At 47.0% G+C, this 14,379-nt stretch overlaps 1 protein-coding gene across 3 annotated transcripts in view; it reads right to left on the reverse strand.

The window, feature by feature from the left end:
* The window catches only part of FBLN5 (fibulin 5), a 102,784-nt gene continuing 98,583 nt past the window's right edge, over nt 10,179-14,379 (reverse strand). For all 3 annotated transcript variants that reach the window (XM_021099623.1, XM_001929027.3, XM_005656447.3), the window contains one exon: nt 10,179-11,129. In XM_021099623.1, the coding sequence (XP_020955282.1) occupies nt 10,968-11,129 (162 nt within the window). In that variant the 3' untranslated portion in view covers nt 10,179-10,967. The remainder of the gene's footprint in view (nt 11,130-14,379) is intronic.

Here is a 14,379-nt window from a genome sequence, read left to right on the forward strand (position 1 = left end):
AGCACTGCCTGGAAGAGCTCTAGCAAGAACAGCTGGAGGGAATATAAAGCCTTTCCGGTTTGGGGGGGAGGGAGAAGGGTGGTGTTTGCTTGTTTGAGAACTTGTTATAAAGAAGGGAAATTGGTGGAAGCTGGAGCTGGGGAAGTAGGCCGGAGCCAGATCACAGATGGTTTAATGCATCAGGTTCAGGAGTTTGAACTTCATCCCACGGGCAGAGGGGATGTCAATAAAGCTTTTTTTTTCTGGAAGTTCCTAGGCCCGTGGTCGAACCAGAGACGCAGTCATAACAATGCCGGAAGCTTAATCCTCTATACCACAAGGGACCTCCTAGTAAAGACTTTTAAGCAAGGAACTAGTCAACCCTACTCCTTAGAAAGATCAATTTAGAGATAATGATCTCCCAGGTGAACAGCTGCAGTATTTTTCTTGACTCTCATTTCTCCCCTTTCCATACACCACTTCCAAAATAATCTTCCTAAAAATAAGACCATGGCCCTTCCCTAATTAAAAAGCAAAACAAAATAAAATTAAAACCATGCCATAGCTCCCCATAGCAGACAGCACAATTCCCAAACTCTAAGGAAAATTATTTCTGGAGATGTTGATAGTTGTTCTATCGGGAAAAAAAGGGAAAAAAAGAAAACATTTCCCTTGCAAATAAGTTTGACTACCTTTATGCAAAATTAAACAGGTTTCTTCTTCATTGTAGGACTTCTCAGAGGCTTTAATTTTCTAAGGTCAATTGTTAATCTTTCAAAAAGGGTTTCAGCGTTCAGATTCTCTGATCCATTAAACAAGTGAACTTTTCCATCCTCAAACACCGGCGAGCATCTCCACAGACTAGTGTTCTGTGAAGTGTTGGCTTCTGTAATAAAGTCCAAACTCAATTAGATGAACAGCACCACAAATAATGGGGAAAATTCCATCGCTCCCTGCTATATACATACCCCTAAATCCTTCACTCCAACCACACTGGTTTTCCCAGTGTCCTTCTCTTTCTGTGCCTGAGGATTTCTTGGTCATCTTTTAAGTCACAACTAAATCTCAACTCCGCTGTGAAAAAGGGGTGTATGGGAGAAGGTTGCAAACGTGTAAGTTGATCTGAGTAAAGGCTACACTCCATAAAACCACAGCACGTTCTAACTGGGGATTGTTTGGATGAAGAGTTCTATAATCTGTGAACTTATGAAAAGTGCTAGACTACACTTTACAAAGAAAGTTAAGGGTTATTTGTTATTGGTAAAGAGACCCTGGCCTTTAGTGTTTGCACTGTCCTGTGTTTCAAGGGACCCCAGTTTTTCCCACCCTCTCCTCCAGATTACATGAAGAGTACAGGCACCATGTCAAGCCACTAGATGCCACAATGGGCTAGGGACAAAGAGAGTGCTGGAGAGATTTTAAAAGCTTGTTTCTCACTATGGTGGATTGTATGGCGGTTCCTTAAAATACTAAATATATAACTACATTATGATCCATTAATCCCTCTCCTGGGCATATATCTGGAGAAAACCATAATTCAAAAAGACACATGCACACTAATGTTCACTACAGCACTATTTACAACAGCCAAGACACGGAAGCAACCTAAATGTCCATCGACAGAAGAATGGATAAAGAAGATGTGGGTACATATATACAATGGAATATTATTCAGCCATTAAAAAGCATGAAATAATGCCATTTGCGGCAACATGGATGGAGCTGGAGAATATCAAATTGAGTGAAGTCAGAGAAAGATGTCATATGATATCACTTATATGTGGAATCTAATAAAAAGATACAAAAGAACTTATTTATAAAACAGAAACTCACAGATTTCTAAACGAATCTTATGGACACCATAGGTGAGACCATTGGGGCGAGGGAAGAATTGAGAGGGTGGGAATACCATACACTCATTACTGTATAAAATAGACGATTAATGAGACCCTGCTAGATAGCACAGGAAAATCTACTCAATAGTGTGTAATAACCTATATGGGAAAAAAGAATGGATATATACATATGTATGACTGATGAATTTGCTGTATACCTGAAACTAATACAACCTCGTAAGTCAACTATATGCCAATAAAATTAATTTTTTTTTAAAAAAAGTGCATTTCTGGGAATGAGTGGGAGTAGCCTGGCTCCCGGACAAAGCGGTGTTGGAATGAAGGAAGTGGAGCCTCAAATGGAGACAATGGAAGGGATAAAGGACCCTGAGCGCAAACCCCACACCCTTGCCCCTCGCCCCCCAGAAACAGCCACAGAGAAGACCCAGGGTCAAATCACTGGGCAGAGATCCTTTCTTTTCTGAGCAGGGATGACAGGAGGAAAGTGAGACGAGGGAAGCCGTGGCTTTGCTCAGGAAGGGCTCTTCTGGAGACTGGGGAGAGGTTCCGTGTGCTTGGAAGAGAAGAGAAGAGAGGAGGTGGGGGGATGGGGAAGAAGTCAAACTACACCCACTGCTTTGTACTCTGCCCCTTGGAGCAGCACTTTCACTGGGCAGGACCCACCCGCCAATTTCTAACCCTGGGATGGAGACAGGGGGCTGGCGGTGAGGAGACAGTCCAGACAAGGCAAGAAGGAAGAGAAGAGATAAAAGCATTGAAATGAGAGGCGGACGAGGAGGGGATGAAAGGTTCACCCAACCCCAAGCCCACCACCTTACTCAGCCGGGAGCTTCAAACTCGAGAGGCCGAACAAGAGAAGCTCCATCTCCGCCCTCATCCTCTTCCTCCCCACCTCAGCCTGCAGCAGCTTGTTGAAGGGTCGACAGAGGACGTGGGGCCTGAGCAAAACCTGGTGAAAATGAGGAACCAGAGCAGCCCTGAGGTTGTGTCTCAAGATGGAAGCTTACAGCTGGAGGGGGTGAGGGTGATGAGCTGGATGTTTATCAGCTGAGTATTAGCAGAGTATTGGCTCAGTATCAGCTGGAAGAGTCAACTTCTGTGCCTTCCTGAGCCTGCCCCATCCCTACAGGAGCTCGAATAGGCAATCTACTCCTTTGCCACGTGCCTCAGTGCCGTACAATTCTTAGGGAACAGCAGGGAGCTCTTCATCACTTACTGGAGAAAAATTCTGGGTTTTATGGTGGAAAATAATGCCCTGAGTCTTTCAAAAGGGCTACTTTGGGTTCTAAGGAGATAATGCATTCCAAAATTCCAACAGGAAGAAAAGCGGGAAGCAAGAGAGGCTGGCTGTCCTTCCATATTCTTGGATTCTAAGCTGAAGGATGCTCTCGACTAAGTATGGTTTGACCGAGAAAAGGGTAGATGATGATTCTAATAGTGACTTTGCACAAAAAATTCTTCCTTTGGAGTTCCCATTGTAGCTCAGTGGTTAACAAACCTGATTGGCATCCATAAGGATGCAGGTTCGATCCCTGGCCTCACTCAGTGGGTTAAGGATCCGGCGTTGCCGTGAGCTGTGGTGTAGGTCGCAGACACGGCTCAGATCTGGCGTTGCTGTGGCTGTGATGTAGGCCGGAGGTGACAGCTCTGATTCGACTCCTAGCCTGGGAACCTCCATATGCCACGGGTGAGGCCCTAAAAAGACAAAAGACAAAAAGAAAAAAAAAAAAATTCTGCCTTTGCAGCTGTGTTACTGAAACTATGCACAAGCCCCTGTGTCCTTGAGTTGGAAGTAAAAGGCTTTTCCTTCAGCCTCCCAGGCCTCCCTTCAGTCTCAAAAGGCTGACTCAAGAGTTAATGATTAGGAAACATTGTTACAGCTAAAAATTAGTTAAAACAGTCTCCCTTATGTGATGCCCTGCCTGGATCCGGGAACTTATTCTGACTGGCTTTTCACAACTAATTTCTTCTTTACCGAACTGCTTTCTTTCACTAATGATTACCTTTTTGGATCATTTATAATGATTTTTCTTTTTTCCATTATAGCTGGCTGACAGTGTTCTGTCAATTTTCTACTGTACAGCAAGGTGACCCAGTTACACACACACGTATACATGCTTTTTCTCACTCATGATTACTTCCTCGTTAGAGATACAGTGAATGCCTAGTGTTTTCCTTCCTTTGAAACCCTCCCTCACACCCCCTTCCTTTTCTGAGCAACCTTCACTGCAGAGAGAAGGGCAAGGTGTGAGAACCCCAAAGACACCAGAAACCATGACTGGACCACCTGCCTTGATGACTTTGAAATGACGTAGGGAGGGAGAAGAATGCAGGCACCTAATCCTTAGCAACAGCCCTGTTTTTTCCAAGCTAAACCTATAAAACCCCTTGCTGTCTCCTCTTAAGGGCGACATGGTTTTGAGGCCGTTAGCCTGCTGTGGTCTCCTTTGCCTGGAAAAGCAATAAAGCTGTTCCTTCTGCTTCACCCAAAACTCTGTCTCTGAGACTTAATCAGTGTGGTGTACAAAGGCTGGGTTTTGCCTATATCATTGGCCCACAGACTGCTCTTCAAAAAGACTGGGAAGATGGCGTTCCCATCGTGGCTCAGTGGTTAACGAACCCACCTAGTATCCATGAGGACTCAGGTTCGATCCCTGGCCTTGCTCAGTGGGTTAAGGATCTGGCGTTGCCGTGAGCTGTGGTGTAGGTCACAGATGCGGCTCGGATCCCGCATTGCTATGGCAGCTACAGCTCTGATTCGACTGCTAGCCTGGGAACCCCCATATGCCGTGGGTGCGGCCCTAAAAAGGAAAAAAACAAAAAACAAAACAGTGGGAAGATGCTGAGTGGAAATGCCAAGCTTGGGGTGGACACCTCTATGGGGTCTTTTACAATGTGGAACTAGAAGAAAATGAAACAAAATAAAACAACATGAAAATGTAAGACTACAGGATGACTATAAGGAGCTAAGTATTTTGCAAGTACCATAGCTTGGGTTCAATAATGGCTTTTTTGGTAAAATGTTTAAGAGCAGAGGATGGAGAATATTCACAAATATAGAAGCAATCATGCTTCTCCTTAAGGATGAATTCTAAGAGGTTTATACCTTAACGCTCGGAAGAACACAAGGCATGTGTTTTGAAGTAGAAGCTACTTTGTGAGAGAAGCCAGCTTTGCAACATCAGATGCATTCTCAGTAGAACGTTGGATAGCAAGAATCAGAAAGGAAAAAAAAAAAAAAAAAAAAAGCTAGGCTTGAAAGCCAAACAATCCTCCCCAAATAAAGACTCCCTTTATATGGCATCAAGTGACTCTCTAGCAGCCCTAAATTAGCATTAATAAATTAATGATTTATCGACTCTTGATACATAGGTGTGCGCAGGACCTTGGTGTTTGCATCTATGCACCACTTACCCCTATTGAAGCTTACATTCTTGCTCAAGACTATTTCAAATTCCGGAAAAAAAATGCTGTTAGTCACTGCCTGGCAACATGTCATTCCCTCTATGAAAGGAATCAGCTACGGCAAGTTCATAGATCATTCTCGCGTTGACCCCTATTTTCTCACGCTAATGGTCTGCGGCACTAATGGGTCCTGGGAAGCCTAAGATTAGTCATTAGGGAACGTCGGCAAGACTCTTAACTGGACGCTGGCATCTCCCCTCCCTCCTCCGCCCCCTGAAAAAGCTACCAAAATGATCAATCTTGCTTCAAATCACTCCCTTTTGTCCTGAAACTACTTGGTTATTTAAAACAAAAACAAAAACATCCTTTAGTTACTAATGTCAGGGAGTCTAAGGAAGCTGTCAGCCAGCTGCTAAGTAAAGGCACTAAGACCTTTGCGAACAAAACATCAACAAGAAGGAAGAATCTGTTATCGGGGTGTAGTTGATGAGCACTGGCCAATTCCCAAACAGAAGAGCTTTACTGAAAGCTGGCTTTTCTTCCCCCTAGAACTAAAAATGCTGCATTTCACAGTACACACAGCCAGTATCCAGAAGAAAGACAAGTTTGAGCTAACCTTGATTTCGTATCTCCTTTCAATGGATTTGGCAATTCTAAGCTGAGGCATTTCTTATTTTAAATTTCGCACACGTATCGGTGGATGTTCGTAAGAATTTGTGTTGTCTAAAATTGATATGTCACAATCATTATGAAAATCTGACCAAAATCATTTTGTTCCCACTGCTCAAATGCACCCTGCATGTTGTATAGCAGTTTTGTCTCATCAGCTGCATAAACCCTTAGACAAATATCTTGTCAAGGACTGTATCTATCTTTTCATCTCTCTGAATCCAGAAACTTGCTCCACCAAAGTTGGGTGGGTGGGTGCTCAACCAAAGTGTGTTCTCTTACAATAAAATATGGACTTCCTGCCTTGGTGTAGCAGAAACAAATCCGATCAGAAACCATGAGGTTGCAGGTTCAATCCCTGGCTTCGCTCAGTGGTTTAAGGATGCTGTGAGCTGTGGTGTAGGTCACAGACGTGGCTCGGATCCTGCATTGGTGTGGCTGTGGTGTAGGCCAGCCACTATAGCTCCGATTAGACCCCTAGCCTGGGAACATCCATATGCCACGGGTGTGGCCCTGAAAAGACAAAAGACAAAAATAATAAAATAAAATAAAATCTTTTACAAACAGAATTTCATGTGTGCAGAAAGAAGGAAAGAATAGTTGCTCCTGGAGTTTCCACTGTGGTACAGTGGGCTTATATTCTAACTGTAGGAGTTCCCTCTGTTGTTCAGCAGTAACAAACCCAACTAGTAACCATGAGGATGTAGATTCAATCCCTGGCCTCACTCGGTGGGCTAAAGGATCTGGCATTGCCATGAGCTCTGGTGTAGGTTGCAGACATGGCTCAGATCCCATGCTGCTGTGGCTGTGGCTGGTAGCTGAAGCTCCAGTTCCACCCCTAGCCTGGGAACTTCTATATGCTGCAAGTACGGCCCTAAAAAGCAAAAAAAAAAAAAAAAAAAAAAAAAAAAAAAAAAAAAATCCAATTGCAGCATCTCAAGCTCAGGTTCAATTCCAGCCCAGGAACTCCATATGCCATGGGTACAGCCAGTGAAAAAAAAAAAAAAAAGAATAGTTGCTCCTTTGTCATGTCATCTCTTTCTGGGGGACTCTAGTGGCTCACCCAGATAAAGAATTTGTGCAATTACACTAAGCACTCAGGCCACAGAAATACATTGAAACCACCAAAAATGAAGTAATCAGACCCGCTGAAATACTTTCACCATCTGGGAAAATAACACCCCAAGGGCCAAGACAGTTACCTAAGAAAATTTCTAAGTACATTACTCAGGCCTGAGAGGCAACAGGTAGGTGGATCCTGTGCCAATTAGAAAGTGTTATGATTGGCAAACCACTGTGAAACTCTAAAATTGCAGTTTAATGGAAATGCTGGCTGTCATCCCCAAAGTACATTTCAAGGAATCACAAAACTTTAGAATTAAAGGCAGCTGAATGGAAGTTTTCATCCCTATTGAGTCCAGAAGATTAGGTGGTAACACAAGAACTATTGCAGGTGTTCCAGCTCTTAATCTGGCGCCCATCCACCCCAGATCCCTTCATTCTTCGGGCCTCGCTGGAGCAGGACAGAGCACGGTTCCTGGCGCAAGCTGTTGGCCCAGCTCAGAGATGGGGCAAAGCTGACAAAGGACAGGTGTAGAGTGGCCAGATACCTCAGGCTGCAAGGGAACAGCCAGCCCCAGCAGACTCCCAGGGAGGGGGCTCGATGCTGAGATTCAAAGAGGATGCTTAGCCCCGGTCCTGTGAAAATAAGAGCACCTGACTATTCCCAAGGGATGGCCGAAGCCAACAGCTTAGCTTTCCGGGTTCTGGGAGCCCCTGTAATGGTTTCCCAAATGTCTGGGGCTTGGCCTTACAGTACGTAGATGCTTTGCCCCAGGGCATTTTTCTCTTGATTTTTAGGCCCTAGTGTATTTTAAGGTAAATTGATCCCACATGCTTCTGATTCATTTACCCTGAACTCATCAGACTGTGTTTGGAAAGAGCAACCTGAAGTCCAAGAAGCCCTTTGAGGCTGCTTTTATGAGTCTCCCTGCACCTTTTTTCTTAGAAGCAGGAAGCCACGTCTTGACATGGACAAATAAAATGCAAGCCCAGAGACTCGGGGCTGGTTCCAAATGTGGCACCTGATACCCACGGGTCCTCAAATCATCAAGGCAAGGCTGCCCCTCCTTTTTCAGAAGTGAAAGGAGACCTTACCCTTGGGCTGTGTTGAGCCTGAGTCAGTCACTCGGAGCTACTCGGAGCAGAGCTCGCATGAGGTCTTGGCATTCCCAGCTCCACACCCAGTCCTGACACCCAAGCCTCCCCAGGCAGGGGCAGCCCCAGGCCCAGGGTCACCTCTGCTCTTTGCTCTGTGGAGCTGGGCCCGCATGCTGGCAGGTCTGTAGGAAACTGTCCTTTCTCTTCTGTGCTCTGACACTGGGGCGTCTGTTCTGTTGTTGATTTGTTGCTGACATTACCGTTAACATCCTTGAGCCAGATGGGAAGGGCACAGTGGGAAGTGGTTGGGAAATGCATCGTTTTGGAGGTAAATGTAACCACGGCCAACCGCAAAGCTAGGTGCGAACTGTGGGTGTGACAAATGCTTTTCCAGGTGAGGGAATTGAACACGCTATTCCTCCACTACAGACCCAGCTATTAACCTTAAGAATCCAGGGCACAGTTCCTGGCATAGAGCGGGTCTTTAACAAATATATCCCCGCAGATGGAATGGGAGAACCCGCAGCTCTAGCCTCTAGATTCAACTTCAGCATCAGCAGGTGCACCCTCTGAAGCCTCAAGTCGACTCCTAGGATGGGACTCAAAGGCTGCGCTCCCCACCCGTTCTCTCCCCGCCTCATGTGTGACTCTCTTTACCCCAAGACAGAAGGGAATCCAGGTTCCTAATCAGGAAAAGAACAATGAATCCTACAAGTAACTGAAAAGATGTGGAGGAGAAGATGGCCAGGGTTTGGGTCATATTTGCCTCCCTCTCCTTATACAATGTGCTCTTGATGCCCACGCCTGGCCCTACCTAAGACCAACTAAATCAGAATCTCTGGGGGTGAGGCCCAGGGAATCAGATTTTTTTTCTTGAAAGCACGACTGGTTATCCTACTATGTAGTCAGGGTGAAGGGCCACTGGTTTAAAGTAACTTGATTATAAAACAAAAACAAATATCAAAACCAGTCTTATGGTTACCATAGGGGACATTGTTGGGGGGACGGAAGACGCAGGAGGGTGGGAATAACCTAAACACACCACTGTACAAAACTGATGATTAACAAGAACCCGCTGTATAGCCCAGGACAATCTACTCAACAGTGTGTAATAACCTACGAGGGGGGAAAAAAGAATAGCTATATGTATAACTGATTCACTTTGCTGTATAGCTGAAACTAATACAACATCATAAGTCAACTATACGCCAATAAATTTTTTGAAAAAATAAAGTAACCTCGGGAGTTTCCATTGTGGCTCAGCGGAAATGAATCCAACTAGCATCCATAAGGATACAGGTTGGAGCCCTGGCCTCACTCCATGGGTTAAGGATCCAGCGTTGCCGTGAGCTGTGCTGTGGGTCGCATACAAGGCTCAGATCCTTCGTTGCTGTGGCTGTGGTGTAGGCTGGCAGCTATAGCTCTGATTTGATCCCTAGCCTAGAAACTTCCATATGCTGTGGGCATGTCCCTAAAAAGTAAAAAAAAAAAAAAAAAAAAAAAAAAAAAAAAAAAAAAAAAGAAAGAAAAAAGCAAAAAAAAAGAAAGAAAGAAAAAGTAATAAAGTAACCTAAATACATTCCTATTCTGAAAAGTATCTGGAAATAACCCACATCACAGAGAGATTGTTTGATATCTTCCACTCAAATGGAATAGGATTCAGCGTTGATGCTCCCCCCCAACTCCCTCTCCACCACCATTCCTCTCCCCATCATGTGCCTGAGATTTCAACAGTGACCACATTCTCTGGAGAGCTTCTCAAGCCAGTATACAATAAACTAAAGAAAACTTAGACGCGGAGTTCCCGATGTGGCGCAGTGGTTAATGAACCTGATTAGGAACCATGAGGTTGTGGGTTCGATCCCTGGCCATGCTCAGTGGGTTAAGGACTCTGCATTGCCATGAGCTGTTGCAGACGCGGCTCGGATCCTGCATTGCAGTGGCTCTTGCATAGGCTCCAATTGGACCCCTAGCCTGGGAATCTCCATATGCCGCGGAAGCGGCCCTAGAAAAGGCAAAAAGACAAAAAAAAAAAGAAAAAGAAAAAGAAAACTAGAAGCAACCCCAAATGCCGAATCATCTACAATTCAAAATAAACCAAACACAACATCTCTTCAAATATTTAATCAGTTTGGAGACCTCTGCCTTCCAACCCAGTTGGGCAAAAATTCTAAAGAAAGCGTGATGAAGGGTTCGCACAGAAAATGTTGAGCTAAAATGGAGAGGAGACTGGGCTTGGGAAGACAGAACATAACATGTGCCTTAAGGCCTTTTGAAGGAATTCTACCACTGATTAAAAACAAAATACTCAAAATGAGCAAGAAAGGATTAAACAGGTATACAACTTTAAGGACAACTACAACTTCTCTTATGGCTGAAAATACCAGACATGGCTTCGAAATAGACTCTTTACAAACCCTTAGATCCTGCTGTGGTTTCTTTCCACCGCCTTCTCTGTACATGCAAGAAGCAGAACTAGCTAAGCCAGCGAGCCCGTGAGCTCTCTGGGCCTTGGCGAAGAAGCAATCAGTGAGAGACAGAAGGAAGGCAGGAGGAGGTGAGCGGAAGCGGTTCACAGTCTTTGAACGTGGACTCAGACCCCAGCAAACCTAACCTATTTTCTTTGAGAAATATGGAAATAAACGGAAGGCCTTGCAAAATCACCGTCGATCTCAGGTCAGGGGCCAGTGAGAATGCTTGTCATCACTGCGTCATAGGAACCAGGGAAGCGCGACCTTCGGAGCGACGGGTCAACAGGAACACAGGCGCGGCCGGGACTCGGGGCTGACTCCTCGGGTGGCAGGCAAGGCGCCGCGTCCGTCGCGCTCTCGTTCTCTCTCTGGGTTCTCCTGTCCCTGGTGCTGCTGAGAGGCAGTGTGGGCAGCGCCAGCCCGGGGCTCAGAACGGGTACTGAGACACGTATATCCGCAGTCGGATCACGGAGCTGCCTCTGAAGTTGATGACAGTGTTGACCGTGATCATTTCCAAGTCCAGCTGTATGTCCCTCGGCCCTTTGATGGGACGTGTCATCACCAGGGTGGCACTGATGGGGCCCGTTTGCTGCGGACGGAACCGGGGAGACTAGTTAGAGAAGGTCGGACGGCCGAAGGGGGCAGGGTGAACTGGACCCCAGAAGCTGCTGAACAACAGCAGAGAAGGTGAGGGCGTGGCCTCTTGGACAGTCACCAAAGCAGAAGGCCAGGGGGTCTGGCAGCAGCCAGCCTCTGGAGCTTCTGTCGGGGTGCTTCCCCTTGCCCACTGCCAGCAAACTGTCAACCCTTGATACCATGCTCTGTTCCCGACGTGGCTCACGCTCCACCTGGCTTTTTCCTGCTGCTCCTTCAGGTCTCACCTGAAATACCACCTCCTCAGGGAAGAATTCTACTTTCCCCAATCTGATGTGGTCCCTGTGACCCTCTTCAGGACATCCTCTACGCTGACTCTGCCCAGGAAGGAAAGTATTCATGACCGTGTGTCATTATCTCTTTACTGGGTCCACATGTGATGTCTAGGTCCCCACTAGACTATGAACTTTACTAGAGCAAGGGCTGGGGTCATGTTTTTCACCAGTGAACCACCCAGGACGCAGCACGGTGCCTGGCACGCAGTGAATGTTCAGTGTCTATGTGTCAAATAAAAGAACAAATAATTGCCTGAATTAACTAGGTGACTGGGGATTGTCACTTCCCTTCTCGGGGTTTCCTCCCTAAAACGAGGGTTTGTGGAGTGCCCTGGTGGCCTAGCCATTAAGGACTCAGCATAGTCACTACTTTGGCTCAGGTTCCTGCTGTAGCTTGGGTTCGAACCCTGGCCGGGGAACATCTGCATGCCACAGGAGTGGCCAAAAAAAAATAAGTGATTAATTAATTAAAATGAGGGTTTGTACCAGATCAGTAGTTCCCAATAAACAACTCCAAAGCACCTAGGACACTTTCTTATTTTTATTTATTTACTGCTTTTTAGGGCCATAGGTACGACATATGGAAGTTCCCAGGCTAGGGTCAAATCAGAGCTGCAGCCGCCAGGCTACATCACAGCCACAGCAACGCCAGATCGGAGCCACATCTGCGACTCATACCATAGTCCACGGCAATGCCGGATTATGAACCCACTGAGCTATGCCAGGGAATGAACCTGCATCCTCATGGGTACTAGTAGGGTTCGTTTCCACTGTGCTGCAATGGGAACTCCCTAGGATGCTTTTTTAAACTAACAATTCCAAGATGTTCTGCTCCAGCAGCTCTTTCGTGGTGTCTGGGGAGTGTGACTTGCTTCCTAGCCTCCGGGTGGTTCTGCGTGCAGCCCCTGCTGGAGCTCCTGCTGCTGCACATTCTGGATTCACCTCCTGCTCCCCACCCTGTGACTCTGTCGCTGTGCTCCTAATAACTTCATGTGAGCTTTTTTTCCTCCACTGGATCTGCTTTCTAAAACTTTCAAGGAAGTAAAGGGAGAGGACTGACCTCAGCTGAGCTTCCGCCACGCGTGAGGAGCTCTTCCGGCCACTTTGCTGTACAGGCACTTATTTAATCCCCATTAAAGCTCTGAAAGGCCTGGCTGCTCACAGGGTGGTCCCAGGACCAGCAGCATTGGCATCACCAGGGAGCTTGTGAAAAATGCAGGATCTCAGGCGCATCCCCCCCAACCCCTTGTCCTGCCTGACCCCACCACCCACCCCAGGACCTACTGAGCCAGGATCTGTGGCTGAACACAAGCCTCAGCTGACTCATGGGCACAGTAACAGCGGAGGAGTGTTCACCTAAAAGCACAAGACCCGGAGTTCCCGTCATGGCTCAGTGGTTAATGAATCTGGATAGGAACCATGAGTTTGCGGGTTCGATCCCTGGCCTCGCTCAGCAGATTAAGGATTCGGCATTGCCGTGAGCTGTGGTGTAGGTCGCAGAAGCAGCTCGGATCTGGCGTGGCTGTGGCTGTGGTATAGGCTGGCTGCTACAGCTCCCATCAGACCCCTAGCCTGGGAAAAAGGCAAAAAAAGAAATAAAAACTTATTTTTTAAATAAAAAAATAAAAATCCAAGACCCGTGTAGCTGGCCAATCAGCTCAGCTGGTTAGAACATGGTGCTAATAAAAGCACAAGACTCAGTCCGGCCCCGTTATGTCCCTGTTTTACAAATAAGGGAACTGAGGCTCAGTGAGGTTAGGTCACTGTTTGGGTCACTAGACCAGTCAGGGGCAGAGACAAGGGATTCCAAGCCAGTGCTTCTCTCTGACCTCAAACCCCAGACCTTTTCAAGACACAATTACCAGAAATGACTAATAAGTGTTTTACTTCTTCCTAACACTGCCTTGAAGAAGAGATGCTCAGAGGTCAGTGCAATGGGGGGACAGGGGGCCCCCAGAAAGGAACGAGCATAAGGGAATAGGACATGAGGACAATGACCTCCTACAAAAGCCCAGCACTGTGCCCAGAAACTGAAAGCAACGAGCGCTACAACATCAAGAAACTTGGCTTGTTTAAAGCCACACCAGGCATTTTATCTGTCTCCGTGAAGGGAGGGCTCCCCATAAAGTCTTGGACATCCCTAAGAGGTGCCACAGGTATGACAAGGGCAGAGCAGGCAGACAGGTGCCAGCCAGGTACGGGGACCCCCCCGTCCTCTGGGCTATCAGCAGCCTGACAGATTTCCTCTTGGCATCGGCTCCCTCTGTTCCCGTCAGCACCAGCACAACTGGCCCCTCTCACACGGAGGAGGGCTCCAACTTCCTCCTTGTCAACTCTTGCAAAACCTTGGAGCCCTGGGCCAGGACTTCAAGAGGGTACAGCCACACAGGGAAGTGCCCAGGGCATTAACATATACAAATATCTCACCAACTTCCGCTGTTTGCATGAACCAAGGCCAAGGGTTGAGGACCCTGGGCTATGGGCAGGCCTCTGGAGGAGGAGCTTCCGAGCCTGGGGCTAGGAATGGAACAGCAGGAAACTTCCCAGTTGTTCCTTGGGGACCACCTTTGAATAAGGCTCCAGCGTGGGAAGGCACCATCTTTTCTCCTACTGGGACCAAATCTCCGAGGGCAGCTGGTCTGATCACCCCCAGGCTCAGATCTGCAGCAACCGGAGCATGCCGTGCCCTCGAGCCTGTGGGGGACTCGGGTGCCTGAAGGAGACCTGAGAACAGATAACTCTACTCCTCACTGGGCTTTTAGGGCAGAGCCAGGGTGTTAAGGAAATAGGCCCCCCAAGGCCCGATCCCTGGGGGACTTGGTGGTCACTGATGCGAAATGATGAGAGGATGGTGGCAGCATGTGGCTACAACTTTACATACATCCTATGTAATCCCCATAGCCCTACGAA

This window comes from Sus scrofa, chromosome 7 (genome assembly GCF_000003025.6).
Source record: "Sus scrofa isolate TJ Tabasco breed Duroc chromosome 7, Sscrofa11.1, whole genome shotgun sequence".
In the NCBI taxonomy this organism is placed as follows: Eukaryota; Metazoa; Chordata; class Mammalia; order Artiodactyla; family Suidae; genus Sus; species Sus scrofa.